Source organism: Chelonia mydas, chromosome 12 (assembly GCF_015237465.2).
Source record: "Chelonia mydas isolate rCheMyd1 chromosome 12, rCheMyd1.pri.v2, whole genome shotgun sequence".
NCBI lineage: Eukaryota > Metazoa > Chordata > Testudines > Cheloniidae > Chelonia > Chelonia mydas.
Genome location: NC_051252.2, coordinates 24,782,679 through 24,806,111, shown reverse-complemented (window position 1 = coordinate 24,806,111; position 23,433 = coordinate 24,782,679). Strand labels below are relative to the sequence as shown.

The window sequence follows — 23,433 nt, the reverse complement described above, 5'->3', positions numbered from 1 at the left end:
CGAGATTCCTCGCTCGCTCGGACACACTTCCGGTAACGGAAGGGGACGTCTTTGCAGCACGCACACTTCCGGGCAGCGGAGAGGCGCGTCTGCGCTCTCGCGGCCCCTGCTGGGAGGAGGGAGGTGAGTCTCCTCAGCACAGGGCCAGGGCTGGGGCCGGAGGGGCGGGGCCGGTGGAGTCCGCGCGGTCCCGCTCTCGGCGGGCAGGCCGCGGGGGATGCTCTGGGTCAGGGCCCGCTCGGGGCTGGGGCTGCGGCTGCCCTGTCCCCTGCCCCGCTGCAGCCTCCAGCCCAGACAGTCAGCATCGCATCGTCCCCGCACGCACGGGCGCCAACAGTGAAGCGAGTCGCGTCCAGTGAGGTGCCTGGGATCGGGGGAGCATGCAAACAAGAGCCCACAAAGTGCATCCGAACAACACACGTGTGAAAACCACTCGTTCTGCCCCCGAATTACAACAGGAGACGCTCTCAAGCTCCCACGGCACCTTCCTGTGACCGTGGCAAAGCAGTAACTCAGCCCAATCCCACGACCCTTCAAAGTGCTTGTGTTTGCCAGCAGGCTGAGCAACCCCAAAATGCAGATTTTTAGGTTGCAAACTCACTGGGGCCAATGACCTGTTTGTCAAAGTGCCAGACATACCAGTGGTCAGGGAAAGAATGATGAATTGGAGAACTTCCTTGTAGTGGGGTTTGTTGTAGATAAGTGATCAGGGTTGGTCTTGGTAGCTCTTGTTCAACCTGTCTCCAGAACTGGCTTTTTTATTCACTTAGGGATGGGGTGGAAATTAATTCCTTTCTAACACATATCTCCAGGGACTTTTACCTCATATCTGTTTCGATCTAGAGTTTAGTAACAAGCCCTTAGTCACTCTTCTGGCCATGTGACCTCTGTGCCTGCATTTTGGCAATTAGAAGAGAACGTTAGCGTAGACGTGAAAATGCAATCTGCTGTCAGGAGTTGGCTGTTCGGATCTCTGATTTGTACTGCATGGTTCCTTGTGATTGCAACTGAAGGTAAATATAACCTCCTTTACTGATGGGAGAAGTCAGGAAGGGATATAAGCACGGGACCCTTAAGATATTTTTAACATTTTCAGTCTGATTCTGTTAGGGTGACCCATATTAGGGGCTTTGTCTTATATATACACAACTAATCCCCCCCCCCCCCAAAAAAAAAAAAAAGTGTCACAGAAAGCGGCCAATGGGAGTGTGGAGCCGGTGCTTGGGGCAGGGGCAGCGCATGGAGCCCTGTGGGCCCCCCCACCCCGCCTAGGAGCCGGACCTGCTGCTGGCTGCTTCCAGGGCACAGCGCAGTGTCAGAACAGGTAGGAACTAGCCTGCCTTAGCCGGGCAGCACCACCGACAGGACTTTTAATGGCCCGGTCATTGCTGACCAGAGCTGCCACGATCCAGTGCTTTACATTCTGTGACCCACTACTGGGTCACGACCTGCAGTTGGAAAACCAATGACTCAGAATATGTGCTAACTATGTATGCCAAACTGTCTTGGCTCTTGTATTTAGTTGTGACAGTCTAAGGGCTTGTCTACACTGGCACTTTACAGTGCTGCAACTTTCTTACTCAGGAGTGTGAAACACCTCCCCCCAGCGCCCCGAGCACTGCACGTTTCAGTGCTGTAACATGCCAGTATAGACAGTGCACCAGCACTGGGAGCCATGCCCCTTGTGGAGGTAGGGTGTTTGTTTTTTTAGAGCGCTGGGAGTGTCACTGTGCCACGACTACACAAGCCATGTTAAGCGCTTTAATGTTGCCAGTGTAGACAAGCCCTCTGTACCTTTCCCAGACCGGAGGAAGAGTACTGTGGAGCATGAAAGGTTGTTTCTCCCATCAATAGTAGCTGGTCCAATAAAAGACTTTACCTCTCCACCTTGTCTCTAATATCCTGGGGATGACATGGCTCCAGCTGTTATACCAATAAATCAAAAACCAGCAGGATCTTATTAAAGGGAAAAAGGCAAAATACCACATTTATTGTGAATACAGAAAGAATCATAGTAAGCAGTTAGTTATAGCTATAACATTCCATTCAATCTCATATTTATTCACACATTCATTCCTACAAACACACACACAGAGGTTCTGCAAGGTTGTTATCATAGTTACCAGCCTTAGAGTTGCTCATGCCAAGCCACTGGCCAGGTGGCCTGGACATGAGGAGGGAGCAGGGCCTTGTCAGATGCTCATCTGACACTCCTGGAAGTTGGTTTGCAGAATCAGACCCCAAAGTTCTCACTTCGTAGAGTCCATTTTTATAGGAATTTCTTCCTGCACCAGTCTGTGGGAATTGCTTCATCATGCTGTTGCTGAATCAGTCAGCAGATAGCACATTCCTGACGGCGCCGTGCTGCCAGATGTTATCTTGTTCTTTGGTTCTCCCTTTCTTGAGGCTGTTGGGTGGATTCCAGTCTGCCCTCCGGGGGTCCTCTGGTTATTTCCACTTGACGCCTTCTTCAGCCGATGGACACTGGATTCTTAGGCTGGCACCTCCCTGATCATTCAGTTATTATCCATACCAAGCATCCATCCACAAACATCCTCTGTCTCTATTTTAATCACAATTGTTAATACAACAAAAGGGCGGGGAGTCTCTGGGTGCTGTTTCTGTTACGGAGTATTGCTTTGAGTCTCTCTCTGTGTGAATTGCTTTGAGAACAGACTCTGTCTTAGAATGTACTAACGCAATTAGCAGCTTGCAAGTTTCACACATAGAGGGAGAGAAACAGTACCAAAAACCAAGAGACCTCTTAATACCCTGGAATTTAAACTATGGGGAATCAAACTCTTTTGTGATTTTAATACGGAACTTCTTTAATATGATCCAACATAATAACACTGCACAAAACTAAGAGGTGTTACCTTCACAATTGTCTGTTTACAGTGAGGCTGTGCCTCACTCAGAGGCCAAGGGTGAATGTATTTTGTTGAAGTGTAATTTTTAGTATCTAGGCTTTCCTCTGGTTTTTTTTGTTTGTTTTTTGTTAGTTGTAAAATGAAAGTGGTAGAATTTTATTCGGTGCTATGAAATTTATTATCTCATAGATATAGTGAACCTCTGCTCTGGGAGTACAAAAAGACAAAGTGCCTAGTTACAGGCAAACTGGTAGGCAAAACTCGAGTGAATTATTAGAAGCATTTTATAATTGTTAGGGCAGGAGCGAAAAATAGACACTGGGGTGAAGTCCTGGCTATACTGAAGTCAATGGGAATTTTGCACACACAAAAAATTTTGAGAAACTGTTGCTGTGAACTCTTTGTTTCTGAAAATATGTAAATGAAATTGGTTGTTACTTACAAGACTTTTCTTTATTGCTATACATTGATTTTACAATAAAATAGTATTTTTATCTCAAAGTGAAGGACGTTATGATATAAATCAAGCCCTCAACTCATGGGCGGCAGCAGGGCCGTCCTTAGGATTTATGGAGTCCTATGCAGTATTTTTACACTGGTGCCCCTATGCCTGACGGCAGCCTGGGCTCGCATGTATATTTTAGATAAGGGTGGTCTTTTGAAGGATTTATTTAAAAAACTATATGTTTGAAGATCCAAGCATTTCAGGCTAAAGGTGAATACTCAGACTGTGCATCTAAAAATTTATGCAAGGATTTTTTTCAGATGTGATTTTATAATCTTCAGCAACACACTAATGAAATATTTTTAAAGCAAATTTTAAACTAAGGTCCTGTAGACTACATGTTCTGAGTCAATATTACAGTAATGCACAACTGTTTTTGTCAGTAAATTCAGAAATTAACAGTATATACCTGGAGGTTGGCAAATGCCTGTTAAATGGCTTCATTACCACTTGAATGGCTCTTTAACAGTTTCAATGTTGTGCTAATAGGTCTGGCAGGTTTTTTCACTTTTAAGTACTAGATCCCCTCTGGAGGAAGAGTCAACAGGCTGCAGCAGCCAACTGTGGTAGGAGCCTGCAGGATGGGTCAAAACTGGGATAGGAAGAGGCGGGAGGGAGGACACTAAGACCCAGGGTGCCCCAAATTTTCGAGGGCGGCAGATATCCTAGGCAGAGGTAGGCTGTGCTTACCCAAACAGCCTACTGTGGCCCTGCCCACGCTCCACCCCAAGGCCAGGCCCCCTCCTGCTGTTCCCAGCCCTGGCTGGCCCAGGCTAGCTAGCTGGCTGGCCTGCCTCCTTCAGGGAGGCAGGGCGGCTGGGGCTGGAGCCATGCTGCCCAGTGCACCAGGGATGGGGGCTCTGCATCTGCGCCGCCTAGCACTCTGGGGCTGGGCCACAGGGCACACTGGGGCTGGGGGTGCTGCCATCCGAGGCTGGGGCCTCATCACCTGGCGCTGGGGCCAGGGGCTGCAGTGTGCTCTGGGCTCCTGCGGGGAAGGGGGACAGAAAGGGGCGGCCTTGGACACAAGAGGAGGGGCTGGGGCTGGGGCCTAGCCTCTCCCAAGGGCCGGGTCACTGACGTCCCATGCCTCAACTCCTTTCATACCTTTGTCACAGGTTTCACATAACCAGGTCACCTTCTTTCTCTGCCTTTCATTTCAATTCAATGTAATCACTCATGTGCACGCATGTTGCACAAAATCTAGTTTAATCCCTTTGCTGCACACCTATATAATGGTTCTCATCTCCTTTAGAGGAGAGTAACCGCTAGCCATGGGAACAGATTTTATGTTTAGCTTGGCACTTGCTAGATTTGCAATTGCCATCCTTTGCCTTGTGGTATATGCTTTTTAGGTTTTGAATTCATTCCTTCCACTGAACAACTGTCAGCTTGATCCCCACCTCTTAGAGATATGTATCATACAAGTGCAGATTTTGGATGCTTCTCCCAAAGTCATGTTCTTTGCTGTAGTCACACCAGAGGTTAATCAGAACCCTGGTGTGATCCTTTGGCTAGCTAGCAGCGTGCTTACTTGGCATCTTCTAGGGCTGTTTGGATGAGGTGAACTGAATACTGCAGAAATGGAGCATGGGTGCATGGAATGAAGAACTAAATGCTGGCCTGGTGGGTATAAACTGGCTTGTAGCTTCAGGCACATAGGAGGCAAGTAGGAAGTGAGTAGGTAGGAGGGCCAGAAACTACAGGCTTAGAGGGCTGACAAAACCTGAGCTGTGACCTGGGCTACATCTTAATTGCAAAGTGGGCTGGTCAGAGCCCACCTTAAAGAGGACCCTGTGCTCTAACCTATACCCCCAGATGGGCAAAAAGGTATAGGTTCAAAACACATGCACATGCATAAGGGTTTTGTGTGAGGATTATGGGGGGTAAGAGCATGGGTTAAGCCTGCAGCGTAGGCATGTCGTCTTTGTTTAATGGTCACATATTGATTTCTTGTGTTCAGTAAATAACAAACATTGCCTATTTTACCTTATCCTTTTTTATAAAAGTCATTACATATTCATAAGGAAGAGGAAAATTATGTTGAATGAAGTCTTTTTTGCCTTTTGGTGGTTCATATAGATGCTAGTAACTCTGAGTGGAGCTAATACTTGCCTCCTCAAGAGATTTGTGGGAAAAGTCATGCATTATGCTGCTGTTGCCTAATACTAAAGTACAGCCCCCATAATTCATCCAATCGTAATTCTGGTTATAGTGAGCCCAGTCAGTCATACAAAAAGTACAAACCAACATGGTAAAACTGTGAGAATAGACAGATGCTTATTGTTTAAAAAATATGTTGCCACAGTACATTCAATACTGAGTTCAGCGTTCTGCCTAATTAACTTTTGTATTTCAGTCAAAGGACCAGGTCCTATGGAGTACCAACACCTCTCAGAAGTACTGAATGCCTATGCCTATGCCTTTGCTTCCCATGGACTTAGTTGAGGGCAGTCAGCATCTCTCATGATCAGGCTCAAAGACTTCAGTTGAAAAGTTGGATACATAAGGAAATGCTTATCTACGTGATAAATTGTGGTAAATAGCACACTGTCTTCTGCTGGTCAGAGCTGACCTATAACCACCTGAAGTCTAAGGAAAAGTCAGAATGGGAGAAAGAAGAGGAAGAAATGAAAAATATCCATACTACATACATTTAATAAGTTAAACCCTAAGAAACTGCACCTCACTGCAAAAGGTTTATGGAGTATTTTTATTATGAAAATGATAGTAGTATCTTTAAGTATTAATAATAATGTGAAGCTCTTTACTATAGTGAGAAGTTAGTAAACACTTTTACTACTTCCTTTTTGTTGCAAATCATGTATGTAGTGTAGCAAATGTACATTGTACTTTAAAAACATAGAAAGTGACATATTCCTTGCCTGAAAATGCTGACAGTCAAGGGCATCTGCACAGAGAAGACTCTTACTCCTGTGTAGAAACCCATTGAAATAAATGAGGTTCTTCACAAATACCCATATGGATTAGTTCAGGTTTGGACCTAAGTTTGAAGATACCAGTTTGTATTTTTTTCCAGTTAATAAAAATGTAGCTGTCATTTTTATTTGTTTTAGTTTTAAAGGTGTACACGTCTTTACAGAAAGACCAAGTTGAGTGGTGCTTTTTATAAGCCTTTTCCTGAATGTATTATGTACTCCACTTTTTGTAAAGAAGAGACTCTTTGAACACAAGTTATTAAAAGATGTCCATGCCATCTAGAATTCTGCAGACTATCATTACCTTGTATGTGTGCAAAGACCAAAGAAAATCAAACAATAAATTATGGGTGAGATTTTCAAAGTTGCCCGTGGAATTTGTTTCAGAGTAGCAGCCATGTTAGTCTGTATTCACAAAAAGAAAAGGAGTACTTTTGGCACCTTAGAGACTAACAAATTTATTTGAGCGTAAGTCTTCGTGAGTTACAGCTCACTTCATCGGATGCATTCAGTGGAAAATACAGTGGGGAGATTTATATACACGAAAAACATGAAACAATGGGTTTTACCATACACACTGTGAGGAGAATGATCACTTAGGAGTCGGGTGGGTGGGCGGGGTGGGGGGGAAATAAACATGGGGAAATAGTTTTACTTTGTGTAATGACCCATCCACTCCCAGTCTCTATTCAAGCCTAAGTTAATTGTATCCAGTTTGCAAATTAATTCCAATTCAGCAGTCTCTCGTTGGGGTCTGTTTTTGAAGTTTTTTTGTTGAAGAATTGTCACTTTTAGGTCTCTAATCGAGGGACCAGAGAGATTGAAGTGTTCTCCGACTGGTTTTTGAATGTTACAATTCTTGACGTCTGATTTGTGTCCATTTATTCTTTTACGTAGAGACTGTCCAGTTTGACCAATGTATATGGCAGAGGGGCATTGCTGGCACATGATGGCATATATCACATTGGTGGATGTGCAGGTGAACAAGCCTCTGATAGCGTGGCTGATGTGATTAGGCCCTATGATGGTGTCCGCTGAATAGATATGTGGACACAGTTGGCAACGGGCTTTGTTGCAAGGATAGGTTCCTGGGTTAGTGATTCTGTTGTGTGGTGTGTGGTTGCTGGTGAGTATTTGCTTCAGGTTGGGGAGCTGTCTGTAAGCAAGGAGTGGCCTGTCTCCCAAGATCTGTGAGAGTGATGAGTCATCAGGTTGTAGATCCTTGATGATGTGTTGGTGAGGTTTTAGTTGGGGGCTGAAGGTGATGGCTAGTGGCGTTCTGTTATTTTCTTTGTTGGGCCTGTCCTGTAGTAGGTGACTTCTGGGTACTCTTCTGGCTCTGTCAATCTGTTTCTTCACTTCAGCAGGTGGGTATTGTAGTTGTAAGAATGCTTGATAGAGATCTTGTAGGTGTTTGTCTCTGTCTGAGGGGTTGGAGAAAATGTGGTTGTATCGTAGAGCTTGGCTGTAGACAATGGTGTGATCTGGGTGAAAGCTGGAGGCATGTAGGTAGGAATAGCTGTCAGTAGGTTTCCGGTATAGGGTGTTGTTTATGTGATCATCGCTTATTAGCACTGTAGTGTCCAGGAAGTGGATCTCTCGTGTGGACTGGTCCAGGCTGAGGTTGATGGTGGGATGGAAATTGTTGAAATCATGGTGGAATTCCTCCAGGGCTTCTTTTCCATGGGTCCAGATGATGAAGATGTCATCAGTGTTGCGCAAGTAGAGTAGGGGCATTAGGGGACGAGAGCTGAGGAAGCGTTGTTCTAAGTCAGCCATAAAAAATGTTGGCATACTGTGGGGCCATGCGGTACCCATAGCAGTGCCGCTGATTTGAAGGTATACGTTGTCCCCAAATGTGAAATAGTTGTGGGTGAGGACAAAGTTCAGCCACCGGGTTTGCCGTGACATTCTCGGGGATACTGTTCCTGACGGCTTGTAGTCCATCTTTGTGTGGAATGTTGGTGTAGAGGGCTTTGACCAAAACCTATTAAAAATGAATAGGAATTAGACATCCAAATGGTTTAGATGCTTTGAAAATTTCAAGCTACATCTTCTCTGTGAAGTACATATGAAGCAGAGAAAGATTAACACCCAAAAGAAAGAAATCCTTCAAACCAAAGCAGTCAGTAACAGTGACTAAAGCAAGAGGTCAATAACATATTTGAAGGTATTCCTAAAATATCTAGCGCAGACATTTTTTCCTCTTTTCAACTGTAAAGCAGCTTTAAAAAATGATCAGTGAAATACCTAGTTTGGGCCAACCCTTAGGCCTGAGAGTTAGTGCTCTGCATGATCATATAACCTGCTGTTGTGTGATTCCTGAATCTGGCCTCATGTATCCTTATCCTGCAAGGTACCCAGCACCTTGCTGGATCGGGACAATAGTTGACCTGCTGAGGGAACACAATGGAAGGAACCATTTGTTTTCTTAGGCACAATGTTGGGTCAACTGAAGGGAATATATTCGTCTTACTTATTAAGATAATTATTTGTTACCAGCGTCACCCGAACAGTGTCTGAGCTCACGTTCTACAAGAGACAAAACAGTGAGATAGATGAAAGGTCATGCAGGGGAGTATGCTAAGTAATAAAAGTGGTGACTGGTTTCAGAGTAACAGCCGTGTTAGTCTGTATTCGCAAAAAGAAAAGGAGTACTTGTGGCACCTTAGAGACTAACCAATTTATTTGAGCATGAGCTTTCGTGAGCTACAGCTCACTTCATCGGATGCATACTGTGGAAATTGCAGAATATCATTATTATATACACAGACACCATGAAACAATACCTCCTCCCACCCCACTCTCCTGCTGGTAATAGCTTATCTAAAGTGATCATCAAGATGGGCCATTTCCAGCACAAATCCAGGTTTTCTCACCCTCCGCCCCCCCACAGACAAACTCACTCTCTTGCTGGTAATAGCCCATCCAAAGTGGTGACTGGCCACTTTTCAACCATATAGTATCAGATAACCCATCGTTTTTGTTGTTTTTTAAAAACTTGCAGCCTATTCCTAATTACACCCCAACTCTCACTATCAGAGCATATTTCTGCTTCTGAATTGGAAATACGATAAAATTCTTATAGTGAAATACTATAAGGGAAGAAGTAATTATTTTAACAGTACTTTTACTTTGATGTATGATAGCAAACAAATAAAAGGACTATGCTAAAAGCATCGAAGAAAGATTAATAAATTGTAAGGCCAGAAGGGACCATTGGGATCATCTTGTCTGACCTCTTGCATAACACAGGCCATTAAATTTCCCCCAGTAATTCCTGCATCAAGCCCATATCGTGTGGTTGAGCTAGAACATATATTTTTAAAGACATCCAATATTGATTTAAAGACATAAAATAATGAAGAGTCTATCATATGACTTGATAAGTTGTTCCAGTGATTAATTACTATATTGTTGAAAATTTACAACTTATTTCTAGTCTGGGGTTATCTAGTCTCGATTCAGCTTTCAGTCATTGGATCTTGTCATGCCTTTGTCTGCTAGGTTAAAGAGCCCTCTACTATCTCAAATCTTCTCCCCATGTAGGTACTTATAGGCTATGATTAAGTCATCTCATAACCTTTTCTTGGATAATGTAAATAGATTGAGCTCCTTGGTATTTCTTACAAGTACAACTTCTTACAATACTTACAAGAATTTCACTGTAAGGCAGGTTTTCCTGGAAAAAAAGTGGAAGATTGTCTGAGCAGCACTTGATGCCCTGGGAAATCTGCCTCATTGAGAATGTGGTAATATCTTATCAATATGTTGCACAGGGCATAAAGGTGCACAACCAGAAGTGACTACCAAATATGGGCGACTTCAAGGAAAACAGACCAGCGTGAAAGGAGCAGACAGGCTCGTGAATGTTTTTCTTGGAATTCCTTTTGCAAAACCACCTCTTGGATCCCTGAGATTTTCCCCACCACAACAAGCAGAGCCATGGAAAGGTCTGAGAGCTGCAATTTCCTACCCACCAATGTAAGATCCGATTGTGTTAGGCTTTGCCTATCTACCCTGTTTAGTAAATGAATCTGAATTGCATCATGTATGCCTTTTTTTGGTTAATGAGGTTGTGTAACATTATGTATCCTAGCAAAGGAGTTCGGCTTTATTGAATGTGTTTGCATGATAATGGTGGGTCCCAAAGGGAAAATGTGAAATTCCTAAAATCCTCCAGTCGTTTCTCTTGTGAATTGAATGGTGTCCTTGTCCTTTATTAAAATAGCCCAGTAACACCACAACACTAATATATAGTTAGAGATCCATTTGAGTGTGAGCTGTGAAAACAGTTGCTTTATTTTAGAAAAATAAAATGAGAATAAGAGTCTACATTTAAATTTTGGATACTCTGCCAACCTAGTTAATGTTGCCCTCAGTAAATAAATCTGGAATATAAGCCCTGCTAGGTCAGTTTAAGTGGGGTCAAGCTGTCTGGAAAAGATTTTATATGTGATTGATTTTTAACTGTAATTTCAATTTTATGGCCATTGCAATAAATAATTCTCACTGTTCATCAGTGATGTTCTCTCCCACTTCCTCCTCTTCCTGCTATGCAGACTCAACTGAGGTCAGGGAGACTATTCTCAGTAGAAAGAAAAGGAGTACTTGTGGCACCTTAGAGACTAACATTTATTTGAGCATAAGCTTTTGCGAGCTACAGCTCACTTCATCGGATGCATTCAATGAAGTGAGCTGTAGCTCACGAAAGCTTATGCTCAAATAAATTTGTTAGTCTCTAAGGTGCCACAAGTACTCCTTTTCTTTTTGCGAACACAGACTAACACGGCTGCTACTCTGAAACCTATTCTCAGTAGGAGTTTATAAACAACTGTGCTGTTTACTTCATTATCCAACATCTCCAGCATATTGGCTGGAGGGAGCTGTAAATGAGCAGGCAGCCCCTTGTATACTGAATATTTCCAAATAATGCCTTTTGTAGTATTTTTGAAAATAAGTTGATAGCTTAGTTATTGTTTCACACATTTCCAAGCAAAATGATTCCCCCACTGATCCACTGAGTTGGACTTTGATAAGGCAATCTGAAGCTTTAAGAGCTCTTTTGGTTATATTTTGACTTTCATGAGTTGCGCAGAAACAAAAATAATATGTGTTCAAAGTAAGAGGCAAATCTACATGATTATAATGCCAGGAGGGTATAGGTGACTGGGGTTTTCTGTTGTAACTCAGATCAATTGCAATTCTTACTTAAAGCTGGTTTCCTTATTTCAAGATTAATGTGGTGTTGTGAATTTTTGGATCACTCTGTAATTGTGTTCAGCTTTAGAAATGCTGTTGTCAGAAATCTAGTATCAGATAAAACTAATATTATGATCATGTGTTACTATCATTTTACTGAACACTGGCATTTTCATTATATCATTAAAGGTGCCTACAAGTCATGGAGTGGATAAAGACAATAGAAACAATGTTAAAAACTGAATTACCTCCCTTAACAGTTTCTGAAGATTGTTTATATCTGAATGTTTACACTCCTGCCCATTCAAACAAGAAGGCTAAGTTACCTGTAAGCAAACCTACTTAATGGTTTAACCTACTAATGTTAACCTACTAACGTTAACCTGTCCTTCCTCTCTCAGCTTCCCACTACTGTTCTCTTTCCCCTTTTCATTGTGTCAGATCCGAAATTAGCTTTTCAGAGTAGGGATCATGACTTCTTATCTATATTGCAAGATGTTCATCATTCCCTTGGGTGCTGTAAAATAATAAAAAATAATCATCCTAGTTCTGCTGAGTCACAGGGCAGGAGCACCTTTGTTAGAAATACAAAGTGAAGAGCCATATATGAATTATAGCAAACAATCGAACAAAAGAAAACGCTGAACATTATTTCAATAAGATAACTTGGTTAGTGTAAATAGCCTCAGATACCCTTTGAAATGTCAAAGCACTGTACATAAATATAAGTGAATGACACTGGGTAAAAAGGATATTTAAAATACATTATCATGGTCTTGGTGACAAAAGTAAATAAAAATGTATTGGTCCTTAGCATGGGTCACTTGTCACACTTCTAACAGAGTAAATGTTGTACATAAACAACAGTTTGTTTTCTCTTTGTTGAGCACTATCTAAAACTAAACTGTTGCTTTAAAAATAATAATCCTGTTTATATAAATTGCAACCTGCAACCCTTTGATTTGTTTTTGTCATTTATTACAAAATTAGCAAGTTCATCATTACAAATAGTTGTAACTGATCCTGCTTTTTTCAGGTTATGGTGTGGATCCATGGAGGAGCTTTGGTGATAGGTGGGGCTTCGATATATGATGGGTCGGCATTATCCGCCTATGAAAACGTGGTGGTAGTAGCTGTCCAGTATAGATTAGGTATCATTGGATTCTTTAGGTGAGACATGTTTTGTTACTATGAATCTGCTCAAACCAGGTACTCTGTTAACTAACACACACAAAAACACACACACACACCCCATGATAGGAAGTACGCTCATGATGAGTGAACCTTTCTTACTGCACAATTACAGCATCTTTTTTCCAAGTAATTAATTTTATTATTACTTTTCATTTTTAATGACAAAAAGCACCTATCCCGTTCTACTCTGGATGCCCTGACATCAGTTAAAAATTCACAGTCAAACAAAAAATTATAAAATACAGAAAGCTAATCTGGTCAGCCTAAACCTATAATGTAACTTGATATGTGCCTGTTGCTAAATGCTCTGTCTGTAATATTATGTTGTCTGGAGTTCACGTGTATAGTGCAAAACTATTCCTTTGAAAGTCAAGCAACGATCAGGAGTGGCCTGTAGTACTCAAAGCCATACGTTGGGGCTCAGAAATAGACTTTGAATAAGCTGGTGTAAGAATAAAGTATCCGCATGGTTTTTGTTCTGTAGAGCCAGTATTGTATGCCAGACAATAAGGAATAAATAGCCGGTGGTTTTATGACTGATACCCTATATACACTTCTGATTTCAGTACTGGTGATGAACATGCTCGTGGAAACTGGGGCTTATTGGATCAAGTGGCAGCTCTGCAGTGGGTTCAGGAAAATATTGAGTTTTTTGGAGGAGATCCAGAGTCTGTTACTATATTTGGAGAGTCTGCAGGAGCATTCAGTGTTGGAGCACATGTAAGTTTCCAATAAATACCTTTGTATTAAGAACACTAAGTAAGTCTAGACCAGGGATCGGCAACCTTTGGCATACGGCCTGCCAGGGTAAGCCCCCGGGCGGGCCGGGCCGGTTTGTTTATCTGCTGTGTCTGCAGGTTTGGCCGATCGCAGCTCCCACTGGCCGCGGTTTGCCATCCCAGGCCAATGGGGGCTGCGGGAAGCAGTACGGGCTGAGGGATGTGTTGGCTGCCGCTTCCTACAGCCCCCATTGGCGTGGAGTGGCAAACTGCGGCCAGTGGGAGCCGCGGACATGGCAAGTAAACAAACCGGCCCGGCCCACCAGGGGGCTTACCCTGGCAGGCTGCGTGCCAAAGGTTGCCGATCCCTGGTCTAGAATCAAGCCTCACTTTTAAATCTTGCTTCTGAAGTAAAGTCAGTCATGGATTGTATCAAATCTGCATTTTAACATGTAAATTATATTCTTGTTTTTCATTTGTAGATTTTATCTCCATTGTCAAAAGGTTTGTTCCATAAAGCCATATCAGAAAGTGGAGTTGCTCCACTTCCTGGCTTCTTTATTTCCCATGCTCAAGCCATTGCTAACGTAAGTTTTCAGTATTACCTTAACCGTATTTCTCTAAAATACCAAGTTTCCAGTGCCTGAGACCTTTTCAAAACTGAGTTTCAAATTAACCACCATATGTTTGCACCCTCCTGTTCTTTCCTGATGGAGAAAGATGATCTCAAAGGTTTTATTTATAGTTTCTCCTACTTCAACAAAAATTGTAGACTGAAAATATCAGGTTTTGATTTCCCTCTTTTTCTGTAGGACCTCTGCAATTCTAGGAAGACTTTGAATGTAACATCACAAGAGGCTAATGCCTGAGCTGCAACTCTGCTAGTTTCCAACAAAAAAAAGAGGGGATGTTGAGTTTTAGACTGTCTGGATTTAGCTGCAATAATCTGCCAAACTCAACAGATTCATTTATTGAACTGGGAGAAGTCAGTGTCCTGTGCTGTTACTTTCCAAATCCGGGAGGAAAAATAGGAGTTAGAACTTGACTTTTCTAATGTTTTTAAAAAAAAATGTTAGGAGACGAGGAAGCCTTAGACATTACAAAGGGAACAGAAAAAGGACTGCAATCAAAGGAACCCGAATTTACCCCAGAATTACAACTGAGACCCATCAAAGCATATATCTGTTGAAGATTAAGCTTTTGTAAATAGCCTGTTTTACTTTGAATATTGCTGAGAAAACAGAAAGTAGTCTTCAAACACGGGGCCTGCAGACTCCTGTTCATATCTCCATACGCCATAATCTGAGGGTGTCTATATTTTCACACACCCACCATTTGATCTAAGGCAAGAGATGTATGGAATGGAGAGTTGACATAGGAAGCATCTAATTGCCTCTGCACACTGGTAACTTGTCTGTGGCGGGCACTTTTTAAAATCCATCATACTAGAGCAGTTTTGGTTATTGATGGATGATTTGTTTTTATCACACCTCTCTCAGGCGTTCTTTTTTATTAACAGTTGCAGGTAATTGCTAATATATCTGGCTGTGAGACAACCAGTTCTGCCATGGTTCACTGTTTAAGGAAGAAAATGGATAAGGAAATAATGACCCTGGGTGCTGATCTAATGAAGGTAGGTGAGAGTTGCTAGTTTGGGAGCTGCCGGAAGGCTGATTAAGCTCAGTAGAAAGACTCCCATTGACTTCAGTAGGCTTTGGATTGGGCCCTTACTGCAGTTACTGATATTTAGGGCTTGTCTACATTTACACTGTGCCGTTGTAGCCCTTCAGTGAAGATGCTTCTTACACCAACAGGAGAGCTTCTCTCATTGGTGTAGGTACTCCAGCTCCCCAAGAGGTGGTTGCTGTGTCAATGGGAGAAGCCCTCCTGTTGATATAGTGCTGTCTACAATGAGGATTAGGTCAGTATAACTGTGTCACTCAAGGGTGTGGAAAATCCACACCCTTGAGTGATGTAGTTAGACTGACACAAGTTCCTAGCATAGACCAGGACTGAGTGTTTCATACAAGGATGGTCCACTGAGCTTCAGAATTTGAATCCACATTTCAGACTCCACAAAGTCCAAGAATATCTGAATCCAGGACTTGGGTTCAAGCCCATTTTTAATTTTATGACATTTATTACTTGTTTATTCTGCTACCCACTGATTCTACACCCACGCAAAGTTTATTGCAGTTTTATTTCTGATTATTTATAGTACATCTGCACACCGAGGCTTCTGTATCAAGCATTAGAATGGGAAAGTAAGCAGGCTTCACAGAGCCAGCTGTCAGCAGATAGAGTGAATTCAGGAATGCCTCCATTTCTGTGAAAGGTATTTCAGGGTAGAGAGGAAAAAGAGGAACAGCAGCAGCTGTGGGGAATGGAGAGTTGGCCTAGGAAGTATGTTAGTGACGGTGGAGCTCCCAAATATAAAGTTAAAAGACCATTAATGTTTTCTTTAGAAGGAAGTTCTAGTGGTTTAAAACTCTCTTCTGTGGCCCAGAAGTCCTTAGGGGACAATTGGCTGACCCTCTCCCCAATCCTATGATCTTCCAGAAGTGTCCAGAAGGCTCACTTCAGCCTTCAGAGACTACAGGGGAGCCAACAACTGTCCACTGGACTATTGGCCAGGCCAATAAAGAGCCTTCTAGAAGAGAAGCTTCTTCTCTGTTTCCAACCTCCGCAGTCTAGCAGTGTTGCTGTTGCTGCTAAACTCAGCCTGGGATCAGAGACATGCAGTGTTCTGAGGACTTAGGCATCCACCAGATTTGCATCCACAAATGCAGTTTCAATATGCAAACCAGATTTTATGTGCACTGTTAGTCATGGAAACAAAAAACTTGGCACCCTCAATTTTAAACACCAGGTGAGGCCACATTTTCAATTCCATTCTGTCATTTCCAGATATGTTGTTCCAGAAATGTATGTTTGAATTGCAAGAAAATATATCCTCTATTCCAGAAATACTGGACATATGTGTGCTAATTTTAGCATGTGGCCACACCCTTACCTGGGATTATTTTCATGTTCTTGGGCTAGCCTCTTCGGGTCAGTGCTGCTGCTCACCTGTTGTGAAAAATAAATTAATTGTCCCTGTCAAACTGGGAAATATAGCTAGCTCATAGGGAATGTTTCCAATGCCAGAGTCATTTTTTTCTTAGAAGGCAGAATTAAAGTACGTTACACAGCAGTATAAATGCCACTGCTGGGAATTTACCATCCTCTCTTTTTTGTAGTCATGTGAAAGGTTCTTTGAAATTCTTCTTCCATATTATTGAAGTCTTAACTATACATCTTATACAAATCAAGCTAATAACACACATTTCCAAGGTACATTCAGCTGATATATTAATCTTGGCCATCTGGAATGGAACATTCTAGAGTTCTCGGTCCAACTTAACTGCTCCTATTGAAATAAATGAGTGTTTTATTATTGACTTCAGTGGGAGCAGAGTTAGGCCAACAGAATGGTGAAAATCTCACACCTAGTTTTTATTGTGTTGTAACCCTCCTTATTTATTTCCCAGTATGCAAAACTCTGCCATATTTTCCCTCCATGCACCCACATATTTCTGACATGGAAAAGGTGAAATAGACCTAACGTACCCCACACATACATTGTGTAGATATTCCACAAGGAAGCACATGGCAAAGTAATAAAAATAGCCTGAGACTTGAGGGCTTTGTTAATGGCTTTTACAACCCTCTTCTGTGTTGGATTGTAAAATATTAGAACTTGTGAGTACTTACTTTAGTCTTGGCTCGGCTTGGCTTGGCTCAGCAGTGGGAATTTTTCAATGTCATCTAGAGGAAGAAATAATTATAAAATAATATATTGATTTTTTTCTTACAGCAAGGGACATATTTCTTTGCAGTTATAGATGGTGCGTTTATGCCAAAGAAACCTGAAGAGCTGCTGGCTGCCAAAGAATTCAGTACTGTCCCATATATAATAGGAGTAAATAACCATGAATATGGCTGGCTTATTCTTTCAGTAAGACATTTTTAATTACTTTTCTACACTAATTCCTGTGTTACAAAATATGAGGTTGTTCCATAGGACCAGAATCAAAGTGCAGTCCCCTAACATGTAGTGTTTTAAATATAGCTCTACCATCCCTGCTCTACATTGTCTACACTCTGTTCTTACTCCTATAAATCAGACAGCACTCTTTGATGTCATTGTTATCAGTGGACTATGGATCAGGTTCATATTGAATTAGCCTTGCCCCTCTTTTAAATGCATGGGGGTTGACATCTCCCAGCAAATGTTTTAATATCTTCTCCAGTGTCTCACAGAGTCTAAACATATTGTACATTTATTGGTCTTTCCAAAGAGTTTGCCAGGAACCCAGAACACACTGCCAATATGTCGTGTGTTCTGTGAGAGTTTTGATTAATCCCACAATTTATATTGTCATTGATTAATAACTCTAATTTTTGTGTGAAGACTTTTAGACATGTAATTTTTGTTAAAGGAACATGTTTTAACGTGTGCTGTCAAACGGTCTTCAGAGAATGGTACTAAATCTGATCTCTGGTATCAGTATGTCCAAATGGCTTTCAGTAACTCAGACTGTCACAACTTTTGGTGCCCATCTGCTCAACCATCAAGCATTTTTCCGGTTACTTAAATAATTTCATATTTAAAGAATAAGTTTATATTTAATAAATGATGAATGATAATTACTGGCTAGTATAAAATGGAGCAGTAAGTAGTTATGAATTAAATAACACATGGTATCAAATCATTTTAATCAATATAAAAAGGAAAAACTATATTTTAACTATACAGGCACTTAACTTTTCTGGCATAGAAGAAGGGATGGAGAAACAAACCATAATCTCATCATTGCAGCTGACATTTTCACAACTGGTAAGAGACCAGCAGGTTAATTTGGGTGATATTTTAATATTCATTTTAAACCCACTCCACATTTGGGGCTATATGATGCTATTGGCGAGATCTCATTTTTGCAGTATTTATGCATTCAGTGGCTTAGTAGTGGATTCCAGACCTAACTTTGGCTCCTCTGGTGTCATCCCCTGTGAAAGGATGGAATATTAGGAATTGGTGGCTCCATACTGCCATATAATATGAGGCACAAGGAGAGTAAATAAAAGAAGGTTCCCACACTGAAGCTAATAGTATCTTTTGTGCCCCTCCAGCCCCTTCAAAGAGGTGGTTTCCTTTAACATAAGCTGTGTATGACTATTCTTTTCCTGTTCTTGTTTATAGCTATTACATTGTTTTATAATTGTATTCCTTAGGGAATGTGTATACATTGAATCTCTACTGTCCAGAGTGATGTTCCAAAATGCCACATCACTTCTGGCTTCTCCAGCACTAATAAAAAACCAATTGATAGTATTTATTAATTCACGACTGAGAAAGAACTCGAGAGAGAGAAGCACACTAAACGCTGCCGTTAATGTTGTATTTCCATCCTTCATTACAGAAGTTTCCATCTGAATCTGTGTCTGTGGTAGCAGATGAATACTTAGGAGACACAGATGATCCTGCTGAACTGCGAGACCGATTTCAGGATCTGATGGGAGATTTCCTCTTTGTTATTCCAGCTCTTCAAGTGTCTAAATATCATAGAGGTGAATTTCCAATCAACGTCAAAAATTCAGACCAACTCCCAGTTGGCACTCAGCTGAGAATAAATCACTGTAGCACTAAATTTGTATTATGGCAAAATTCTCATTGATTCAAGATTTGGCACTTGCACATGATAATTTTCTGCCATGCTGCTCTCTCCTCCTATGCTGTTTCCTTCAGTGGAGAAACTCATTTAGGACAAGTATCCTCATTTAGGACCTGATCCAAATGGAAAATCAAGGGAAAGACTTCTGTTGTCTTCAGTAGGCTTTGATTCATGCCCTTATCTCCCTTTGTTTGGAAAAAATGTTGTCTGCATTTTTCTCCAGTTTAGACTGTGCTTTCTGAAGTTACTGGTACAGTAACTCCTCACTTAAAGTGTTCCCAGTTAACGTTGTTTCGTTGTTACATTACTGATTAATTAGCGAACGTGCTCGTTTAAAGTTGGGCAATGCTCCCTCATAACGTCATTTGGCAGCTGCCTGCTTTGTACACAGTTTGCAGGAAGAGCAGCCCCATGCAGCTAGCTGGTGGGGACTTGGAACCAGGTGGACCGGCAGCCCCCTATCAGCTCCCCACTCCCCTAAGTTCCCTGTGCAGCAGCCGCCCAGCTGGCTATCAGTTTCCTGCAGTTCAGCTGTCCCTCCCCCCACTGTCCTGTGCTGCTCCTGCCCTCTGCCTTGGAGCTGCTCCCCTAGCCTCCTGCTTGCTGGGGCGGGGGAGAAGAAGGGGGTTAATGTCAGGGTGTCCTTGCTCCTGCACCCTGCTTACCCATCTCCATAGAGCACGGGGACACACGACAGGGCTCAGGACGGAGGGAGCTTCCTGGCAGCAGCTGTGGTCTCAGCTTGCTGATTAACTTAACAAGGCAGTGTACTTAAGAGTGGGTCAGCGTACTTAAAGGGGAAATGCGCATCTCTCTCTCTCACACACAGACACACGGTGTGTGTGTCTGTCTCTGTCTGCCATGCTGTCTCCCCTCCCTCCATTCCTGCTGCCTTGTAGAGTGTGAGGCTACATTAACAATGAGTTAACCCCTTGAGGGCTCAGCCAATTGCTAGTTCATCATTTAGCAGTACGGCATTCCCTGGGAAATATCCCACCCTCTGACTCCTCCACCTCAACCAAGCTTCACAATCATCATCGCTGTGTACTGTATTAAATTGTTTGTTTAAAACTTTGTGTGTGTGTGTAGTCTTTTGTCTGGCAAAAAAAAAATTTCCCTGGAACCTAACCCCTCCTATTTACATTAATTCTTATGGGGAAATTGGATTCGCTTAACATCGTTTCGCTTAAAGTCGCCTTTTTTGGGAACATAACTACAGCGTTAAGTGAGGAGTTACTGTACTGGTTATCCTTCTTCAGTCTAGCCCACCTTTACTTTGTCAACGCTTTCTTGGTTACTAGATCCTATTGCTCTGTCTAGTATCTAATATTGGAGAGAGTGCTCTAGAGTTAGGCAGGATCAAGTTTTATGCAGCAGAAATAAATTACATGAAAAAACATAACATGTTAACACTGAGGTCGGATTTCCTCAGCTAAACCAGGAGCTAATGGGTGTTTCTCCTATGGTAGCGCCCTCATATTTTTCAGTCAATATGTCAAAACATTGTTTCTTCATTTACTATTGGATGCAGCTAAAAGAAATATTGGCCCCAAGTTCATTTAGTTCTAATTATTCTGTATCCAATACTATTGTCGGGTCTTGGGTGGTGGTGTGTGTTTTTTAGATCGAGGGAGAGGACGGGAGGGATATTAAATCAGTGAATTTAGTCTGCTCGTACCCCAGCCTCTTGTATTTTCTGAAATCTAGTTCAGAAACAACTATTCTAAACCTTAGCTGAGCTAGAATTTTAGTCAGCATTTGATTTCAAGATTTAATCTATTGCAGCCTTTTAAAATATGAAAAGAGATTTCAGAACGTGCATGAAGCTGTTGATCTGATTTAATGGTTCCCTGTGGAAAGCACAGTAATTGTAATCTTAGCTTTGATTCTCAATGTTATCTTGTTTAGACTCTGGCGCTCCTCTCTACTTTTATGAATTCCAGCATGGACCCAGTATTTTTAAAGATACTAGGCCAGATTTTGTAAAGGCGGATCATTCAGATGAACTTTTCTTTGTCTTTGGTATGCCGTTCTTGGGAGATGATACAGGCATAACTGGTAAGGACTCATCTTTCAGATATTATCCTTTCATTGTAAAGTAAATCTATTTCACAGTATGGATGCATACTTGTCTTTTAAACAAATACGACCCACACTTCGTTGAACTAAGTACTTTTGCAAACAAAGAAAAGATGGGTAAATTATTTTTTTCATTAATTTTGGTTTTTTTTCCTTATAACACTGATGTACTTTTTTTGTCCTTCCCTTCTTCCGTCCACATAATTTAAGCTCGTACATTTTTTCTTTTATTGAGGGTTATCTTTAGAGTGGTACTTACGGCATTTTCTTTCTACACCCTGTTGCATCTTTTAAACCCTGTATGTGGAAATACATGTATATTGACAAACCAGTTTTCCGCCTGTGCATCAGGACTATGATGTGGTTTTGAATTTAGCACACATCTATGCTGTGAACCTGTCTTCACAGCTTTTTTTTTTCCTCTTCACTGTACCTTCTCGCTTCTCTAAGGGAATGACTAGGAATAGCAGCTTTACACGATCTGTTGAGATGCAAACATATTTATGTATGATTTTAGAACAAGGACTGAATGCTCAGGAACATATATAATGAGCCAACTCATCATTCTTTTGGCTGGTAAACTTTGAAAATACTAGCATTAGACAGGCTAGAATAATATCTAAACAATAAAAATCTGTAAGCGTCATTCCCTGTTAAGCAATTCTGTTGTAACTTGTATCTTGAATAGTCTAATGCACTCATGCTTTGATATTATGCATGTATAATTTCAAACATTTTGTTTTGGTTTTTTACTTTACAAAATAGTTACATTTACATATTCTCCCTTTCAGCTGAAGCTACGGAGGAAGAGAAACACCTCAGCCGAACGATAATGAAATATTGGGCTAACTTTGCTCGAAATGGGTGAGAATAATGCTATAATAAAATATTATGTTGTAACATTTGAATTTGTTTAGTCTCAATAGATTAAATGGGGATTTTATTCTTCATTCTGTCATTTCCAGAAATCCTAATGGCAAAGGTTTGGTTGAATGGCCAGTCTATGATTTGAATGACCAATACCTGGAATTAAATTTAAAGCAAAAGAAAGCAGAGAAACTGAAACAGAACAGAGTGGAGTTCTGGACAGAGATCTTCCCTGAAAATGTGAAGAAAATAACTGAAGACAGGAAAGAGCACTCAGAGTTATAAATGATAATGTTTAAATTTGTATCTTTCAATTTGTCACAGCAAAATTCTACCAGATAATGTTGGTTCAACAGAAAAAGTTTAATCTTGTTAGCACATTTTTTAGTTTGATTGAGGGAAGTGAGAGCAAAGCTCTGGACATTATAGAGATTTTGTTGCTAACTAGCGAAATATGTGACAAAGTGGAAAACTCCAGATCATTTACATTAAATAATAGGAGATATTAACAATTGAAAAAGTCCCACAGAAGTAATTGAGGCACTAGGGGCATTGGAGGGAAGACTAGATATAGCATTTAGGGATTTAATGTAAAGGATAATCTTGTATTAGAGGAAGTACAGGGAAATAGAACTCTGTATCTCAGGAAGAGACCCATCTTCTGAGATATGAATCCAACATGGTGTGTATCTTTTAAACAGCAACACATATTCCCCTCAAATAGCTACATTTTGATAATGGACTGGAATAAAATTTGGAACATAAATTATTTCAAATATCAGAAAAGTCTGGTGGGGAAATGTTAAAAATATAGGGCCAAATTATATCCTGAGATGCATGCTTCTGTTTCCTCAACCAGACTTTGAATTATGCTAGGTAGGGCTTTTTGTTTTATATTAATGCTTTGGGAGGGGGTTTTTAAACAGAAAATGAAAGATCACACATGCAAAGGTTGTTAGCCAATCTCAATGTACGTACACATATATGTAATATTGCTAAAAGCTTAACCACACTCTCCCATACCAAACACAGTGCAAATAACTTACCAAGAAAAGAAACATTAACATCTCTCTTATCATCTAACATTTTTCAGTAATATTTTCACTTGTAAAATTGCACAACATTCGATTTTGTATCAGATAATTTCCCTTTTTTGATTAATTTGTCTTTTACTCTTCCCTGGATAAATTAAAGCAATGGAAAATGAAATAATCTGAGCCACTGAAATTTTCTTTGTTTACTGATACCTCAGAGATTATGTCGTTGTGTGTGATCAAGGATAGATAAAACTGATAAAAATTGTAATACAATAACAGGAATAAAGATGTGATCCTCAAACAAAAA

At 41.2% G+C, this 23,433-nt stretch overlaps 1 protein-coding gene across 4 annotated transcripts; it reads left to right on the top strand.

Moving 5' to 3' along the window:
• LOC102944378 (carboxylesterase 5A) lies at positions 1 to 23,433 on the top strand. 4 transcript variants are annotated; one of them, XM_043526359.1, is made up of 13 exons: positions 1 to 123; positions 10,094 to 10,298; positions 11,706 to 11,844; positions 12,553 to 12,686; positions 13,277 to 13,430; positions 13,912 to 14,016; positions 14,955 to 15,062; positions 17,286 to 17,426; positions 18,228 to 18,308; positions 18,892 to 19,039; positions 21,052 to 21,201; positions 22,014 to 22,086; positions 22,188 to 23,433. In XM_043526359.1, coding segments are annotated over exons 2-13 (1,422 nt in total). In that variant the 5' UTR covers positions 1 to 123; positions 10,094 to 10,296; the 3' UTR covers positions 22,375 to 23,433. The 4 variants fall into 4 exon arrangements, with proteins under 4 accessions (XP_043382294.1, XP_037733317.1, XP_043382293.1 ...); XM_037877389.2 differs by lacking the exon at positions 1 to 123 and adding an exon at positions 181 to 1,013 and having other exon boundaries at positions 14,949 to 15,062; XM_043526358.1 differs by lacking the exon at positions 1 to 123 and adding an exon at positions 307 to 1,013.